General features: G+C 44.7%; 1 protein-coding gene across 4 annotated transcripts in view; it reads right to left on the bottom strand.

The window, feature by feature from the left end:
* Nucleotides 1-2,928: 2,928 nt before the first annotated feature.
* The window catches only part of LOC142568072 (uncharacterized), a 132,117-nt gene continuing 117,595 nt past the window's right edge, over nt 2,929-17,450 (bottom strand). For 3 of the 4 annotated variants that reach the window (XM_075678165.1, XM_075678167.1, XM_075678166.1), the window contains one exon: nt 2,929-5,245. In XM_075678165.1, coding sequence (XP_075534280.1) covers nt 4,836-5,245 — 410 coding nt within the window. In that variant the 3' untranslated portion in view covers nt 2,929-4,835. Of the gene's footprint in view, nt 5,246-10,290; nt 10,485-17,450 lie in introns of those variants that run through there. The other variant, XM_075678168.1, reaches the window with a different exon arrangement.

The following is a 17,450-nucleotide window of genomic DNA, read 5'->3' on the forward strand; positions in this document are numbered from 1 at the left end:
CGCATTCGCGTAGAAGCACCGGACTACTGTAAGCACAACAATCACTTCGAAGGATGTGGGCCAAGGACCGTCGTTGCTTTTCTCATTGTGCCCACTTTCACTTGTGCTTGGTACAATGTCGGCAATGTAGTCTTTGTTTTTGGGCTCTCCCATGGTCGCGACACCATCATCTGTGCTCACAAACTCGTCCACTGTTTATTCGTCAACAGCTTACAGAAATTCTGACAGCTCGCTCCAAACTTCAGCAACACCGGCAACAGCTTCGTTGCATTCATCAGAATTTACAGTCATCACTGAGCATGCGGAAGTCAGCACGGCTGAAGCAATTACGGATGAACCATTCGTACAAGCCGTGCGTAAGCGTTGGGCGCCACAGGCACCGGGTCGCAAGTTTGGCCGCTTTAGCCCTAATCTCCCCCTTATCCTTCAAGATCGTGATGAGAGTGCTCCTCGGAATCTTGTATGCTGAGGGGATATTCGACTTCTCACCACGTTCGACCCGATTTATGATTTCGAGCTTCACGACGAAAGGCGAATTCTGCCGCTTCATCACGGCAACACTGCGGGACACTGCAAACACAATGATCCAGAAAAGCAGCAAGACAACTCGCACTTTCGCCATCTTGCACGACGAGGGTACAAGAGCCTCTGATTGGCTGTCCGAGCAAGCGCTGCGGGCGGGCCAGGATAATTTTTTGCAGGGGGGTGTCGATGGCTCATCCGAGGCAGCATGGTCACGGTAAGGAGAGCGGTTGGATGGAGCTGCGCCGCCAGATTTTCCCGCCACCGTGAGGGAAAGCCAACTTCGGGGGGCACTTTCTGCCGCTTGACGTACGATATATCGTTCGTCGCTGCTATTTTTGTTCGATGTAAGCGTAATTTTTGCTATATATACTCATTGTAACTATATACCGTGTCCAGAAATTGTTCGATATATAGAATAATTCGATGTAAAAGGGTTCGATATAGTCGGGTTCGACTGTAGCGAAGTCGGTAAAATCGGCAGTTCGCTTCATTATATCGAAATTTTGTTCTATTAACATTTTACCCTTCATGTAAATAAACAGTCGCCGATCGATTTTTCTTACATGGAAAGGGGCTGCAGAATTTTCTGAATTACTGGGCAATCGAAAAAGGCAAATTTTAATGCGAAAACAATTCATTGTGATGCATTTGGGGGTCGGCAACGAATGATACGGTTTCATGCCAAGTTGACCATATCTTCACATCGGCGGTACGAATTAAGTGAAGCCAGCCACGCGTTTACGTGCGCTCTGCCCCCACAGCTGATAGCGTCGGCAGCACTGGGACAACGCTATCAGGAAAAGCGCCGACAACGGGGGAGCGAATGCTTCATCTGCCTCTTGCTCCAAGGGGTCACCGAAACTCGAGACTATGTATGCAACCTTCAATGCTAAACGCATGGGGAGACAGTTTACATGGTGCCACGCCGTCTCGGCACGCCCACTCTTTGCACACATGGCAGGTTTCCTCTAAAGCAGGGAACGCGACTGCATATGCACTTAGCTGTGCTTACAGCCATGTGCAGCCAAGGCCGCATCAACTTACACCCACTCCGCACCCCCAACCTCCTCGTCCACGCTTGATCACGTTACCGCGATCTCGCTCCCCTCCCCCTCTTAGCCTTTGCCCACGCGGGAAGGCAGCACTCGTGAAGCCAGCACTCGTGAAGCCACCATCTTTCTTCTCTCACCTTCACACACTTTCACTCGCACCTAAAGCAGATGATGCGCGGGGCGCTATACGATCTTATCGCACTTGGACTTTATAGGGAACATGATGTGGCTCCCCTTCAGTGGTCGCTCTTGTCGTGCAAAGCCTGATTTGAGAAGTGCATTTGCAAACAGCCACTTGTAATTCAATCATTTGACCATCTGCGTCCTGCATCCATGGATTCATCGTCTTGGCATTCCTTTGCGGTGGCAGTAAAATTTGGTTATATTGAAACGACATACGAATGCACTTCGTTATATTAAGGTTCTAAATGCTTGGTGTTCTATGGACGAGTGGCTATGAAAGTTAAATACTTCGTTATATTGAGAATTTAGTTATATCGAGAACTGTATCAAGTTACATCGAATTACACAATGTGTACCAACATCTATCTTTCATATGTGAAATACCACTTTTTGTTTGCACATGCAAGCAGTGAGAGCAGTCGCTTTAGCCTTCATAGCATTGTTTACTATATACGCATGAAACAGAGTAGTATAATGCTCCATTCGTTCTTTTAATGAACCATATTTCATAATGTGCAGTGTAATGACGGAAACTTGCTGCCATTATAGATATCAGGGTATGAACGCTGTTTTATATTAGTAGTAGTGAATAGGGCTATTTGTTAAGAGACTACTTGAAAAGTACCGTATTTACTTGAATCTAACGCGCACTTTTTTTCCAATAAAACAGGTTAAAAAATTGCGTGCACATTAGAATCAAGTACGACCCTAAGTCTGCGTTACCATATTGCCATCGGCATTTCAATATGGCTGCCTCATACACGTTTCGAGCCTAGCTGCCATAGTTTCCTCCTTGTGCTGCAGTGTGTGGTTAGGCAATGCTTGCTTTGGCTTAGGTTAGTGCACTGCCCGTCTTCTCGTTTTACGTGTTTGCTCTATCAGCATGGAAGTGCCGATTGCAAAGACATGCCGAATTCATCACGATGCTGCAATTAAAAGGAAAGCAATCATGTGTGCGGGGACGGACGGAAATCGGGCCGCATCATGGGTGTTCGGCGTTCCCAAAACTTGTGTGCAGGGCCGGCGCAAACAGGAGAGGTGTTCTACTCATGCAAAAAAGAAGTGAGGTGTGCAGACAGGACACAAGAGTAGAGAAGTGAACAACACGAATGCCGACTAATCGGCGTTCGTATTGTTTGCTTTTCTACTCTTGTGTCCTGTTTGCACGCCTCACTTCTCTTTTGCATAAAGAATCCTTACCAACTAGCTCAGCTTTCGATCGTTCTATGTGTTCTACTCTAGTGGCTGCTACGTACGGTGCGGCCGCGCGGCCCTTATCTTGAAAGTGATATGCGACGGAGATGAGTCTATGCATCTAGGTGCACTGCGCTGTGTTCTAGTCGCTTAGTTTGTGTTGAAGCGAGAGGCCGCACAAAGGTCGATTCCCTCGCTCGTGCTACTGCATTTCCTCGCTCCAGCATTTTGATAAAGGGTTTCCACGGTCACTGAGTGAGACGTGTTCATGTTTGCTTGCGCGCACGTGGCACCATGCTTGTTCATTTAACTAGTAAGCAAATGTTTAAAAGTTTATATGGCCAACAAAACTACTATCCTTACATTCCGTATAGCTGTCTACTAATTTGCTATCGTAATCGATGCTTCGTCTTTTGGGCAAAACTGCAACTTTTTTTATTTATCGCAACTTTAGTGCATTGGAAGTAAATCTTTATTTTTTTCCAAGTTAGAAAAAGTTCTCTTTCTGTATGAAAGACTGAGTTGCGCAGTACTGTAAAGGACTTTTAGTTTTTTAGGTCAGGGCAAGCGGGTGCGCATTAAAATTGAGTTTTTTTTTTCCTTCTTTTTTGGTCGTGGAAAATGGGTGCGCGTTACAATCGAGGGCGCGATATAATTGAGTAAATACAGTATTCAATATTTGATTTGGTCAAACACATTACTATTTGCACACACCTACCAAGAAGTGTAAGTTAGGACAGCAAACAAAATACTGTGTACAAAATGAGCGTACTAAAATTGTACGCACACTAGCAGAAGCTTATCGAGAACCATGTAATGCTCTAAGCTCCTGAAAACCAGGAGCATCGCAGAAAGCTAAAAAAACATAAATGACAGCCACATAATCAGCCCAGTTTTGCTAATTTGAAAGACTACATAATCACAACTCAATGGTATTTTTACATGCGCTTGTGGCAGCATTTTTTTTTACCACCGCAGTCTGCGTCATAGTGCAGGTCATTTTACATGTTATTGCATGCCCCACGGAGTCCTCAACCAACATTTGTGCTCATCCAATGTCGTCCAGTCAGGGCAAAACAGGACACTCGTTGATGTGCCCAGACACACATACACTTATACAAACATTTAATTGCTTTGTGTATTTATATGGGCACCGCCAAATAGCCCAGTATTCGTTAAAGCTCTTGTATAGGTGCACTGCTTTAACACTGGTGATACAGTGGGAATCTAGAAGTAAGCACTCCTTGAAGTAAACGGCAGGCAAAATATCTGCTCAGGAAAGATGTTGGGTAAACCTGTACAGTTGCGTGTACGCATGCACCTCACACCTCTGTAAAACTGTAGTATTCTTTCAGGCAGTGGCTTGGCACATACCGAGCCTTGCTCAAGGAGTGCCCCACTTTACGCATTTCTTGTGGCAGAGTAAATCTGTAAAACAGATTTTCAAGAAACGTTTTCCACAAAAATGTCATGGAAGGTCTAAGCAGAACATGCCTCAAAGAGGTGAGCAAATACCGTAAAACCCTCCGTGTACGTAGCAACGATACAACTTGATCAAATTCCTAAAACCTTCACCACTGCAGTGTATGCAGCTTTTGTAATGTTACTCTTCGGCAACAAAAAGGCGTAAAAACACACTATGAGTTCCATTCCATTGCAAGGTTTTTTGTCCATCCTCTAAACGTACTACCTATCTATTCAACACTTTCTGCCGCTCCGGCCTGTATTGCCAGTGTTAAGATCGAGGCTCAGTGGCCTCGAAGCCTCTTTAGGTGGACCTTGGCGAAATCACTTGCTACATGTACAAGCATCGCCACCCTACACTTTCCTCATAGGCCATCTGATGGCTTGCCCTCCTGCTGAGATGTTCAGTGGTGATGTTCATTTCTCCCACAGGCCCTCAGAATTTGCTTCAGAAGGTGCAGCTTGCTCGCTGGGCTCTTCTGATGAACCGCTCTCCACTGGACCACTCTCCATTGTATCATCTGCTGACAGTGGCGGTGGCGGTTCTTGCGTACCTTGCGTGTCATCGGAAGTAGAGCCTTCCGAGACGTCCGAGCGTGCGCTGTGGTGTCGCTGGTTGTCGTGCCTCGAGCCCCGATGATGAGAAACATCTTGGCCATTGATCACGCCTTTACCAGCACTGCCACCTCGGCGCAAATGCCTCGCTTTTCCGTGGAAGCTCTCGTCGCCGCTAACTCCCGAGTCGCCAGAGCTGCCTCGGCATCGGCCACCTATGGGACCGTGGTGGGAGGATCGCCTGCCACCTTCACCACGACCTCGAGAGCCCCCTGTAATGTGGTGGCAAACCATGGCAAACCTGTAGTCAACAAACTGCGAAGGCACTGGACAACACTCATCCTTGATTCCTACAGAAGGATGTTCACGGAGGTGAGATTGAAACAGTGGCGCCCTTGCAGAATGCTGACAAAAATGGCAGGGGAAGAAGCAGCAAAGGATGGTGGAGACGGGTCAAAATGGGAATGACAATGTTGATGCATGTCCACATTCCAAATACAGGCTGTTCTCCAAGCTGCTATGAAGTCCCCTGCACTATAACAAGTATAGCCAGCAGCAGAACTAGCACCAACACCGTTTTACACAAGATGCCATGTCCATGCAGAAGTGCAGTGTTCTGTTCTCAGATAATCAGCTTGCAGTTACAATGGCTTGGTGCAGTTTCAGTGTAGCAGTCGCACATTCGATGCTCGGTGTGAAAACTCAAAGGTCAACCCCACTGGAGACAGCATAGATCTCTGGCATGCAGAAGTTGAGATGACATCAGCAAATGATCATTCTAAGTAGCAAGGTGCAACATGCCACGTTCGTTGCCATCAGATCTCTTGTTTGTATGTGGTCATTTTCATATGCTACCAAGCACGGACTACCACTTGCATAATAAATCTGTGTATTCCGAGGCATGTGCCGTGAAAACAGTGACCGGCAAGCCATGCACAAAGCAAAACTCAGATAATGGCTTTTGTCATGCACATACAAGCCATGAGAAGTTGATATCATAGATGGCCCCCACCCATGTAGCGTTGCATGCTGCTCTCGCACCACCAAGTGTGCAGCACTTTGGCATACAATGTGCAACACATGCAAGCCACCGTCCTTGCATTACAATTACATTGTCAAGCAATGTACAGGCAATTTGTCATGAAATTTTGTCCTAGAACTAGTTGGTTCGTTATACAAAAAAAAAAGTAAACTGAGAGACGCGAACGGTAAACTGCCGGTTCCTTGTGGGGCTTAATTTATATTTTTCTGAGGAAACTCTCCACTCATGTTGCAATGTTTCACACTGTTGCTTCACTGACTTATTTCTTGCTTCTTTTTCAATGCCATTTGCTGTTTATTGCCATTCTTGTTAGGTAGTGCGCTCACTATCAATACATAAGACTGCGATGCATTAAGTGATTGGTTATCAGTGGTCAGGTTTACTTTGCTGGTCATTGTTCTTTCCCATGGCTTTCTACATTGTGCATTCTTATAGTGTATAATAATTTGAGATTAAGGCTATTAAGTTATGTTTTATATTGGTGTGCACCTAAGTATGCCCCTGATTTGGCTTCCTTGAACAAAGTTCGAAGACCATGCTATTCACCATTGTATCTGTTACTTGTTTTTGCATTCTCATTCATCACACAGGTCATTCTTTTCCATGATTTGCTACTCTTCAGTGCAGGGGTACAAAGTGGATCTGAACCCCCAAGACCAGCACAACATCCAACTACTCTTGGCTACAACATTTTTAGGATGTTTAAAGAAGGCAGCTCTGAGCAATGTTGCTGACTAGGTAAAAGGCCACTTGGAAGGATTTTCAATATGACACCATTAGAACGGCCTTAAAAATAGACTTTATTTCCAGTAACATGGTTAAATGGTTATGATGATGATGATGATTTATTGGCATTCCCTTTGAAACGGGGTGGTGACAAATATATTGCTTGACTATGGGTATTACTCCCTGTTGAATTGACACCATGTAATTAGTAGACTTTTCATTACGGATCGTAATTCCCGATTTCTCTGTGCTAAACTTAAGGCCTAGATATGTCGCTGCATTGCCACGCATACTGACCAGTCTCTGTAAATCTCTTGCATTGTCCGCTAGTGAGCACTATGCCTTCTGCATACATCAGTCCAGGGAGCTTCTATTGCACCATTTGCCCATTACGCATGTAGGATAAACTAAACCCTAATTCACTGTTTTCCAGTCATCTTTCTATGCCCTTAACATAAGGCGTGAACAACAATGGAGACAGAGAACATCTTTGATTCAGTCCTTGGTGGATCCCCACCACTTCATTACCTTTTCGGCCTTCCTATACGATTTGTAGTCGGTTGTCTCTATATACCGCCCTCAGCAGCTCCACTAAATCGTCATCTACGCGTTACTGCTTAAGAATATCCCATAACAATTCCCTGTCTACGTCGTCATAGGCTACCTTAATATCTTGAAATGCTATCCATCAAGGTCTATTCTGAGCTACTGGAATCTCTGCATTGAGTTAGTAAAAACATATATCTGCTAAGCATCTGCCTGGTCTGAACATATTCTGTAGTTCTCCTACTAGATAATTTTGCTCCACCTACTTCAACAGCTCTAATTTTATGGCTTGCATTGCCATCCTATATATCACCAACATTGCTGTAACTGGCCTGTACGAGCTTGTCCTATCTCGATCACATTTGTCTTTGTAGATAAGGTTCACTTTTCTTTGATGCCATCCAACTGGTATTTTCTTCGTTTTAGTCACTTGCTGTAGGGCATTAGTCAACATTGCCTTGCTCTTTGGTTCAAGGTTTTTGATTAGTTGCATTGGGAGTGCATCGGATATTGCTGCCACATTATTAGGGAACCTTTCTTCTGCTTTTCTCCAATAAAATCTTTCTGAGCTAAATTTTGATCTATCAGGGCTCTCTGTTGTTGCTAGATCTGTTTGAGTCTGAACTAAGCTTTCTTTTGTGCTGAAGTTATCTGTAATAATGTCTCTGATGTATCACAGTTCATGGTCTCCTTCGAAGATTTTACTATCTTCATCACTTATAGCCACTTGCGATTTTTTCTTGAAGCTCCGAGTGCTCTTATATGGTTCCAGAAACTTTTTTGGATGCCTTTGTCTCTTTTGCAAATGTTATGCACCCAATGTTCACTTGCGCATTTAATTTTCTCTTGCACGAGCTCACTTGCCACCCTTTTCTTTTGCCGCTGTTTGTTCCACCTCAGGAGCACCTCTTCTTTATGTAATCCCAACTCTTTAGCTTCTCGATGAACCCTAGATGCCTGCTTTCGCTCTTCCATAGGTTGCTTTATTTCCTTGTTCTACAACTTACGTGGCTCCCTCTTTCCAATCTAACAATTTCTTTTGCAATGTCTCTGTTATGTCCTGCTGTTGCATAACTTCTACCAGTTCCTTATATTTCCAGACTGTTGTAGAAAACATCTCCATTTCCTTCTCTACTTTTTTTTTATTTCTCTGTTATCTGCTTTTCATTCATTTGTAGAAATTCTGATGCTACTGGTTCATTTTTTTTTTTTTTTTGCTATTATCCCTCACAAATCTTAAGGTTAAACCTTTATGATCACTGCCCAGGCTATCTTCTCCGTGTTCATCTATCATCATTAGGCCTAGTCATTCGAAGACCATTTCTTATGTGACTGCCTGTTTCTGCATTGCCACATTACCTGCCCGTGACACTGATTTTCTTTGTTTGCTATACATTCTGTTCATTTCACAGATCCAGCACTAGCGAACCATTGTAATCAGTATATCCGTCTATAACACCATATCGTCTGACTTCCTGAACTCATTAATATCGTTTCTAACGCAGTCAATCCTTTATTTTTATCGCAACTGCCTGTCCGCAGGTAAGCTACACCAAGCCCCATAATTTTGCCTTACAATGTGCCACTAATCTATAAATGTTGCTTACATGTCTCTTTTACCCTTTGCCACTTTATTCCTCACCTAATTAGCTTGCCTACACTTACGCTTTTCTTGACCCAGTCATTCTGTTGCACCCTTCCTGCACAAAATTATTAATAACAAGTGGCTGCTCCAAACCTCGTAGATATGTTTCGGTCAAGGCGTACATACTAATAGCGTCATCATTCAGCTGCGTTTCAATTTCCAGCCATTTTTTTTCTGCTTGCGACCACCTTGCATGTTTATGTCATGAATTTTACCTTCTCTATTCTAATTCTTAGTGCATTTTTTTCTTAACTCCTCACTGGCGTGTTGCTACATCTACCTGACCTGCTCCATCTTTCTAATCCCACTGTTCACTAAAGAAACAACTTCAGGTTAAACGAGAAACTCTAAAAGCTTGACACTCAGGTCAAGGATGGTAGCAAAGAAAATCAAACCTACTGGCAATCTACTTTTCTAAAAATAGGTGCACTGACTATTAGGCTTTCTAAAGTAAATGTTCAGACAAAGAAACGGGCTGTTGTACATAAACAAATTCTACAGCATAGAAAAAATACAAGTATACCATCAAAACTATACAAAATATTTGGCAACTGTGTATTTTCTTTTTGGACATGTCAAATTAAAATAATTAATGGAATGAACATTCAGGATAAGGTAGGATTAATACATTCATGTGCAGCAGAACTATATCAGTGCAAGATGAAACAAAATCAATGCCGTGAGGGTTTCTCCAGAGGCATAATTGTTGTCAACACTTCAAGCGATGGGAACAGCAAAAGTACATGAAAAAGTAGCAAGACTTGGAATGACTTGGTGCCTGAAATAATTTTTGCACAACACATTCACTACAAAATGACATGATTACTAAAATTGCGCTAGTTTCTTTGCTTTGAACCTATACATAATATTTGAGTTACCCTTAACCTGACAGTTGCTGTGTCGCTGAATGTAATGCTCTTGCTTTTCCAAGGCAGCTGCTGGCTACATTCCATCTGTTCTTATCGCAATGCAATGAAGCAGGACTGCCCAAAACATGCACATACTCATGCAGCGCACCAAGGGCAGCACTTTTGAGCGATCACTTCGGGGAAGCAGTCACTTTCTCGAAATTTCACGACTCGACACGGCAAACATCAGAGCAGAGTTCCCCTAACCGTGTAAGATGGCAAGCTTTGCACAATGTCGGGAACACGGTTAGCCTCATACTTTGATGCATCTGGTGCAAAGTCACACAAAATCTTGTGGAAGTGACATCATCTCTAAAAGTGATCACTCAAGCATACTGGCCCAGTCCTGCACTGCACCGACACAAGGCACTGGTAAAGATGCCAAAATTGCATGCAGAACAACAAGCACCTTGGAAAAGGGTGCAAGGATGAGACTGACTGGGACATTAATGCATGAAGATTGTTTTATGATTGACTGGTAACATACAGCAGATAACACACAGCTGACTAGATACAGATATCGGTGCCTTCGAGAGGCCATCTCATTGGCAGGTCCCCGGCGCCTACCAGATCTCCACACAGAGTCTACAGTGGTTATGAATGCTGTTACCAGATCTCCTCCTCGGGTGGCGGACTTGGAGTTCCTGAAACATGCAAGCACAAGGGTGTCTGGGTGTACGACTTCCCAGACATCTAATAATACCGTGCAAGGCATCCACCACACGGCACTCCATATAGTGACAGCAAGACGCCACGAGGGTCGGCTATGGCGTGTGCAGGTGCACTAAAGCACTCTCTAGTGCAAGCGTAGTCTGCTACGATGTTCCTTTCAGGAGACGGGCAGGTCAGAGGTACATTAGCCCGGTTGTGTTTACAAAAGACTGGACTGAAGCAAAACACATCCATAACTAAAACGTGTGATTTTTCTTTTTATTACTGGACCTGGGCATGGGCTGGGGATTAGGATGAAAAGGAAAGCTGGTAATTTATGAGTGTGCATGAGGTATTGTCAATAATTTATGTGAGCCTCACAGATAACAAAGGCAAAGCACAAGGGATAGTGCTTTGCACGCTTGTGCACGCACACTATCGCCTATCACACTTGCCGTTTGAAGGCGCTGTGCAGTTGATGATCACAGGAAATTATTAAAGAATCCGGGAGGCTGTACACATGCTACTCAGAAAACTTCTCCCACGCGAGCGCCATTTGGAATTGGCCATTGCCATCATGTCGATCACTAATAAGTGACTGGTGCCCGACTGCTGACTGGTAACAAAATGCTCTTGTGTACAAAAAGTCTTCTCAATACATAAGCTGGTTACTATAAGTCGGAAAAAATAAAAACATCTGACACTAAAAGAAGCACTGCATTTTATCCTTTCCAACCACTTATTCACATTTTTTCTGATTCCCCTCCACCCCCCATATTTTCAGTTGCCTTCAAGATCAGTGGACTCTCGCTAAACAGAACTTTAAGGGACCAGGGAAATAAGTTCTGTATGTCGAGCTTCACTTACCGGGAGATTAAACTTAATGATGCACCTACCTTATTGTCAACAGCAGATTAAAGGTGTGGCAGATCTGATTGAAAAGTTTCTTCTTACAAAGTTTCTACTTACAAACAGCTGCCAGCTAGAGCTAGCAGCACAAAACATCATTACAAAAAGAAAAAAAAAAAGAGGATTCATATGGAAAAAAAACTTGCCATTTTAGCTACGCCACCACTCTCGAAGTCAATAAATTTGATCTTGGTGAGAAAGCAAGAAAAGCAAAGGCATTAACAGCAATGCCGGTTGCGTTGACACCAACACTGGCTGTTTAGCTCTGTTTGTGCAGAGTTTGAAAAAAATGTGGTTCCGTTTAGCGAGCTTTCTTTCTGCACTGCCTTAGTGAAAAGCCAACCATTCATAAGGATATTCCATTCAGGTGGCAATCATGCTCAGGTGGTTTCCATTTACCAAGATTCTACTACATCTACTTTTAATATAGGCTTACGATTACTTAATATAAACTTAAAATTACCGTAATTTAATTTGCTGCATTCAGTGGACGTGATTTATAGCTGCTCAATGTCCCTTGACATCTTATTTGTCACATTGTTTAACACTACTACAGTCCTCAATTTATTGTCTATTTACGTTTCCTTTTTCTTCCACTAATTGCAACTACACTTTACATCATTGGGTTTACTATGTACAGGAAATTCCATTAGTTTCTTACTTCAGGACCTACTCCTATATATAGTTAGTATTTTACACATCTTTACATTATTAAAAACACTTCAAATCCGTGACATCACACTGATGTACCAGCATTGCGCTTTGAGCTCAAAACTGAAGGACGAGAGGGCTGGCCCTCATTTACTCTTCCGACTCATCACTTCTGCCAAGCGAGAAAAAAAAGAAAACTTCCTCAGAAAGAACACCTCGCAAACCTATTTAGTGCTCCTATAAAAAGGCCCACCACCACGACTCATATTTCGCAGCTTGCAGACTAGCAGAGAATGGCCCACGTGACTTGCTTCCTACTGATAGCATCTATCTCATAGGGGATTTTAATTACCCCTTAATCAACTGGGCTCAACTATCATCATCTTGTCATATTTCAGCAGAATTCTGTAACTTGATACTTGATTACCACCTGACTGAAGTCATTAACCAACTCACCCATGAGACCAATAGATTAGATCTAATACTTACAACAGCACCATAAATGATTAAAGAGATAACACACTTGGATGGATTCAGTGATAATCCTTTACTTCAGCTAAATTTATGGGCTATGTGACGAAGACGATTTACCATTACGATAAAGCTAATTTTACAGATATCAACACAGAACTTGAAACCTTCTTTTACGATAAATTTTTACCTTCATTTAACAACTGAGGCATTGATGAAAACTGGACACTCTTTAGAGATAGTGTTTCATCTTTGGTCAGCCAGTACGTGCCTCTAATCACCAATAACTAAAGATAAATCTAACCCTTGGTTCACTAGGAAGCTTAAGCAACTAAGGAAAAAAAAAAGAGGCTATAACACACTGCCAAGTGTGTGGGTACCCGTTCAGCTTGGGATAGATACAATGTTTGTCTAAAATCCTATTGCTATGCCTTATCGGTTGCGAAAGATAAATACTGTGCACATGATCTTCCATCACATATGAAAAGTAATCCTAAAAAGTTTTGGAAGCAAATACTGATCGTGACACTCGTTTCACTTCCCTACAAAGTAACAACACTCCCGTCCCAGACAATGAGTGCCCCGCAATATCCAACACCTTCTTCTCATCTGTGTTCACTTCAGAAGTCCACTCTAATCTTCCTCAAGTTCCCAATCTTGATTACCACTACACGACACCCATTGAAATAACTGAAGAAGGCATCAAGCGCCTTATAAATAACCTTAAGGTATCTACTTTAGCCGGTATTGATGGTATTAATTCTAAAATATTAAAAAATACAATTGCAGTGTCTAGTAAATTTTTATTTCACATTTTTCAGCAATCCTTAACTACTGGAATGCTACCACCTGACTGGAAGGTAGCTAAAGTAATATCCATATTTAAAACTGGAAACAGAATGCCAGCTGAGCATTACTGTCCTATATCTCTTACGCGCATTTTATGCAAAATGCTAGAGCATCTAATTGCATCTAATGTTTTCAGTCATCTTGAGCACAATAAATTTTTTTACGCTGATTAACATTGGTTTAGAAAGAATTATTTCTGCAAAGCACAGGTATTCGAACTAACAACTGACTTACATTTTAGTATGAACGATAACCTCCAAAATGATTGTATATTTCTTGACTTTACCAAAGCCTTTGACTGCATTGCTCACGGCCGCATGATTTCAAAATTATCATCACTCCGTCTAGACTTGTTATCATGGCTTCGTAACTTCCTTTCGCATCGCCAACAGTTCATACTTGTTAATAATCTGTCCTCTAATCTTTCCTCAGTTACCTCTTGTATGCCACAGGGCAGCGTAGTCAGTCCATTATTATTTCTTATTTATATTGTTACGGGAAGGAAGAAGCGTGCGTCTATTTACAGATGGCTTTTAATGGCTGAGCCAGCAAGCATAGAGCAGCGAGAATGCTACACTCTTCTTCGTCGTCTCCAAGGCCACCATCATCGTCCACCTTTTCCCACATTGCCGACAGTGACATCACCCCCGTCGGAAAAAGCACCTTATTGGTGCGGCTCATCGGTCTGAGAAAGGTAAAGTATGAGATGGGCTGACATGGATGATGTCAGAGAGAGGTGAAGGCACGGTGGCATCCAGCGGAGACACTTCATATGTGACAGGGGTCACCTGGCGAAGGATGCGGTAAGGGCCATGGTATCGCGAGAGGAATTGCTCTGAAAGGCCAACACGCCGAGTTGGATACCAGACTAGCACAAAAGCACCTGGTTCGTAGTGCACATCGTGATGGCGCTGGTTATAACGGCACTTCTGGTGTGTCTGTGAAGCAGAAAGACGAATGCAGGCAATCTGGCGTGCTTGGGTCGCTGTGGCTATGACATCTCGAGTGTACTCTGTCGGCGAGTCGAGTGTGGTCGAAAGGAGAGTCTCGAAAGGCAAAGTCGGCTCACGGCCGAAGAGGAGATAGAAGGGTGAATATACAGCAGTGTCGTGGCGCGAGGAATTGTAGGCGAACGTGACAAATGGTACAGCAATGTCCCAGTCGCGATGATCGGAGGAAACATACATTGCTAACATGTCAGTTAATGTGCGATTCAGGCGTCTGGTAAGACCATTAGTTTGAGGATGGTAAGCGGTAGTATGTTTGTGTTTAGTAGCACATGATCGAAGTAGGTCGTCTATGACTTTGGCAAGAAAGTATCTGCCGTGATCGGTGAGAAGTTGACGAGGTGCACCGTGGTGCAAGATAACGTCGTGAAGCAAGAAATCAGCGACGTCTGTGGCACAGCTGGTCGGTAGGGCTCTAGTAATGGCACAGCGAGTTGTATAGTCCGTAGCGATGGCAATCCACCTATTTCCGTAATTTGATATAGGGAATGGTCTGAGAAGATTAACGCCAATGCGAAAAAAAGGATCGGCTGGTATATCCAAAGGCTGCAGCAGTCCGGCGGGAGGCACAACTGGTCTTTTCCGGCGTTGACACGACTCACACACGGCGACATAGCGCCGGACGGAGCGGTTGAGACGGGGTCAGAAATACCGTCGCCGAATTCGGTCATAGGTCTGCGTGACACCAAGGTGTCCAGCGGTGGGAACGTCGTGCAGTTGCTGCAGTACAATCTGTCGCAGACGAGACGGAATGACGGTTAGGTGCTCGGGCCTGTCGGGGTGCATGTTACGGCGATACAGGATGCCATTTTTTAGTATAAACAAGTGAAGGGATGGGTCAGACGGATCAGAGAGCAGGCGTTCGATAATGGGGCGTAACGACTCATCGCGTCGTTGTTCAGCGCCAATGTCTTGCAAGGCAGAGAGCAAAAGAATGCAGATCGGTGCGACATCCACTAAACCGTCCGGTACATCGACAAGATGACGAGACAGGCAGTCGGCGTCCTGATGTAGACGATCCGACTTGTAGACCACAGTGTATAAGTATTCCTGTAACCGTAGGGCCCAGCGACCGAGGCGTCCGGTGGGATCCTTGAGGGAGGAAAGCCAACAAAGGGCGTGGTGGTCAGTTGTAAATGTAAATGGTCAACCATATATGTAGGGTCGGAACTTGCCCACCACCCAAATGAGGGCGAGACACTTGTGCTCAGTAATCGAGTAATTGCGCTCTGCGGGAGAGAGGAGGCGGCTGGCGTAGGCGATGACGCGGTCGTGCCCACATTGGCATCGAGCTAAAACTGCGCCGATACCGTAGCCACTGGCGTCGGTGCGGATTTCTGTCAGAGCGGAGGCGTCAAAATGGGCGAGAACAGGAGGTGTGGTGAGCAGCGTGATGAGCTGTGAGAAAGCAGACGCCTGTTCAGAGCCCCAACAGAAAGGAACGTCTTTCTTCAGGAGGTCAGTCAGGGGACGGGCAACATGGGTGAAATTTTCCACAAACCTGCGGAAGTACGAGCAAAGGCCAGTAAAGCTGCGAACATCTTTGACACAAGTTGGCATGGGGAAATTCTGCACAGCATGAACTTTAGCGGGGTTGGGGCGAATGCCTGACAAATCGATGAGGTGTCCGAGCATGGTTATTTGGCGGTGACCGAAGTGGCACTTGAACGAGTTGAGCTGTAAGCCAGCGGTGCGAAAAACAGAAAGAACAGATGAAAGTCTTTCAAGATGCGTCGCAAAAGTTGAAGAGAATACGATGACGTCATCCAAGTAGCACAAACAAATGAACCACTTCAAACCACGTAAGAGCATGTCCATCATCCGTTCAAAGGTCGCCGGGGCATTGCACAAGCCAAAAGGCATTACCCGGAACTGATATAGGCCGTCTGGTGTGACGAATGCGGTCCATTCACGGTCCATTTCATCCACGGCAATTTGCCAATATGCAGAGCGAAGGTCTATAGATGAAAAATAAGTGGCACCGTGGAGACAATCCAGAGCATCGTCAATGCGGGGAAGTGGATATACATCTTTCTTGGTGATCGTGTTTAGATGACGATAGTCAACGCAGAATTGCCAGCTGTTATCCTTCTTTTTGACAAGAACAACAGGGGATGCCCACGGGCTGGAAGAGTGTTCAATAATCCCCTTTGGCAAGCATCTTGTCAACCTCGCTCTGGATAACTTGTCGCTCAGAAGGCGACACCCGGTATGGGCATCAGCGAACAGGTGCTGCATCGCCGGTATTTATACGATGCTTCACGACCGTAGTTTGACACAAAGGGCGTTCGTTCAGGTAAAAAATGTCGGAGTAGGACTCGAGGAGACCGCGGAGCTCTGCGGCTTGTTGGGTTGAGAGGTCCGGTGCAATCAACTTTGTAAAGTCGTCGGTCCGGGCTGATGCAGAAGGCGCAGAATCAGCATTGGTCGAAGACGGCGCAACAGATAGAGCGGAAATGTGGCACTCGTGTGTCGGTGACAACGTGGCTAGAGACGTGCCTCGAGGAAGTACTTGTGGGCGCTGTCCGAAATTTAGGATGGGAAGACATGTCTGATTGTTCGCAACAGAAACGATGGTGTGCGGGAAGGAGACATTGTGAGAAAGCAGGACTGAAGTCGCGGGAGTAAGGACATAGTCTCCGTCAGGTACAGGTGGGCAGGCTAAGACAGGGCTGCAAGTTGCTGCAAGAGATGGCAGGCGTATAAAATCCGCGAAACAAAGCTGAGTTGGAGCTTGAGCCGGAAGGTGAGTGGGAACAGGTAGGGGTAGGTCAAGTTGTACAACACCGGCTGAACAGTCAATCAGAGCTGAATGGGCGGCCAAAAAGTCGAGTCTGAGGATAACATTGTGAGGGCAACGTTCAAGCACACCAAACAAAACGGACATGTGGTGACTGGCGACACTGACACGAGCAGTACACATTCCAAGCACAGCCGGAGTTCCACCGTTGGCGACCTGGAGCAGTCGAGTCGGAGCAGGAGTCAGTACTTTCTTCAAGCGCGTTTGAAGCTCCGCACTCATGATGGAAATTTGGGCTCCAGTGTCGATGAGTGCTGTAACGGGCAAACTAT

The sequence above is a fragment of the Dermacentor variabilis genome, unplaced genomic scaffold (genome assembly GCF_050947875.1).
Source record: "Dermacentor variabilis isolate Ectoservices unplaced genomic scaffold, ASM5094787v1 scaffold_16, whole genome shotgun sequence".
NCBI classification, from domain to species: domain Eukaryota; kingdom Metazoa; phylum Arthropoda; class Arachnida; order Ixodida; family Ixodidae; genus Dermacentor; species Dermacentor variabilis.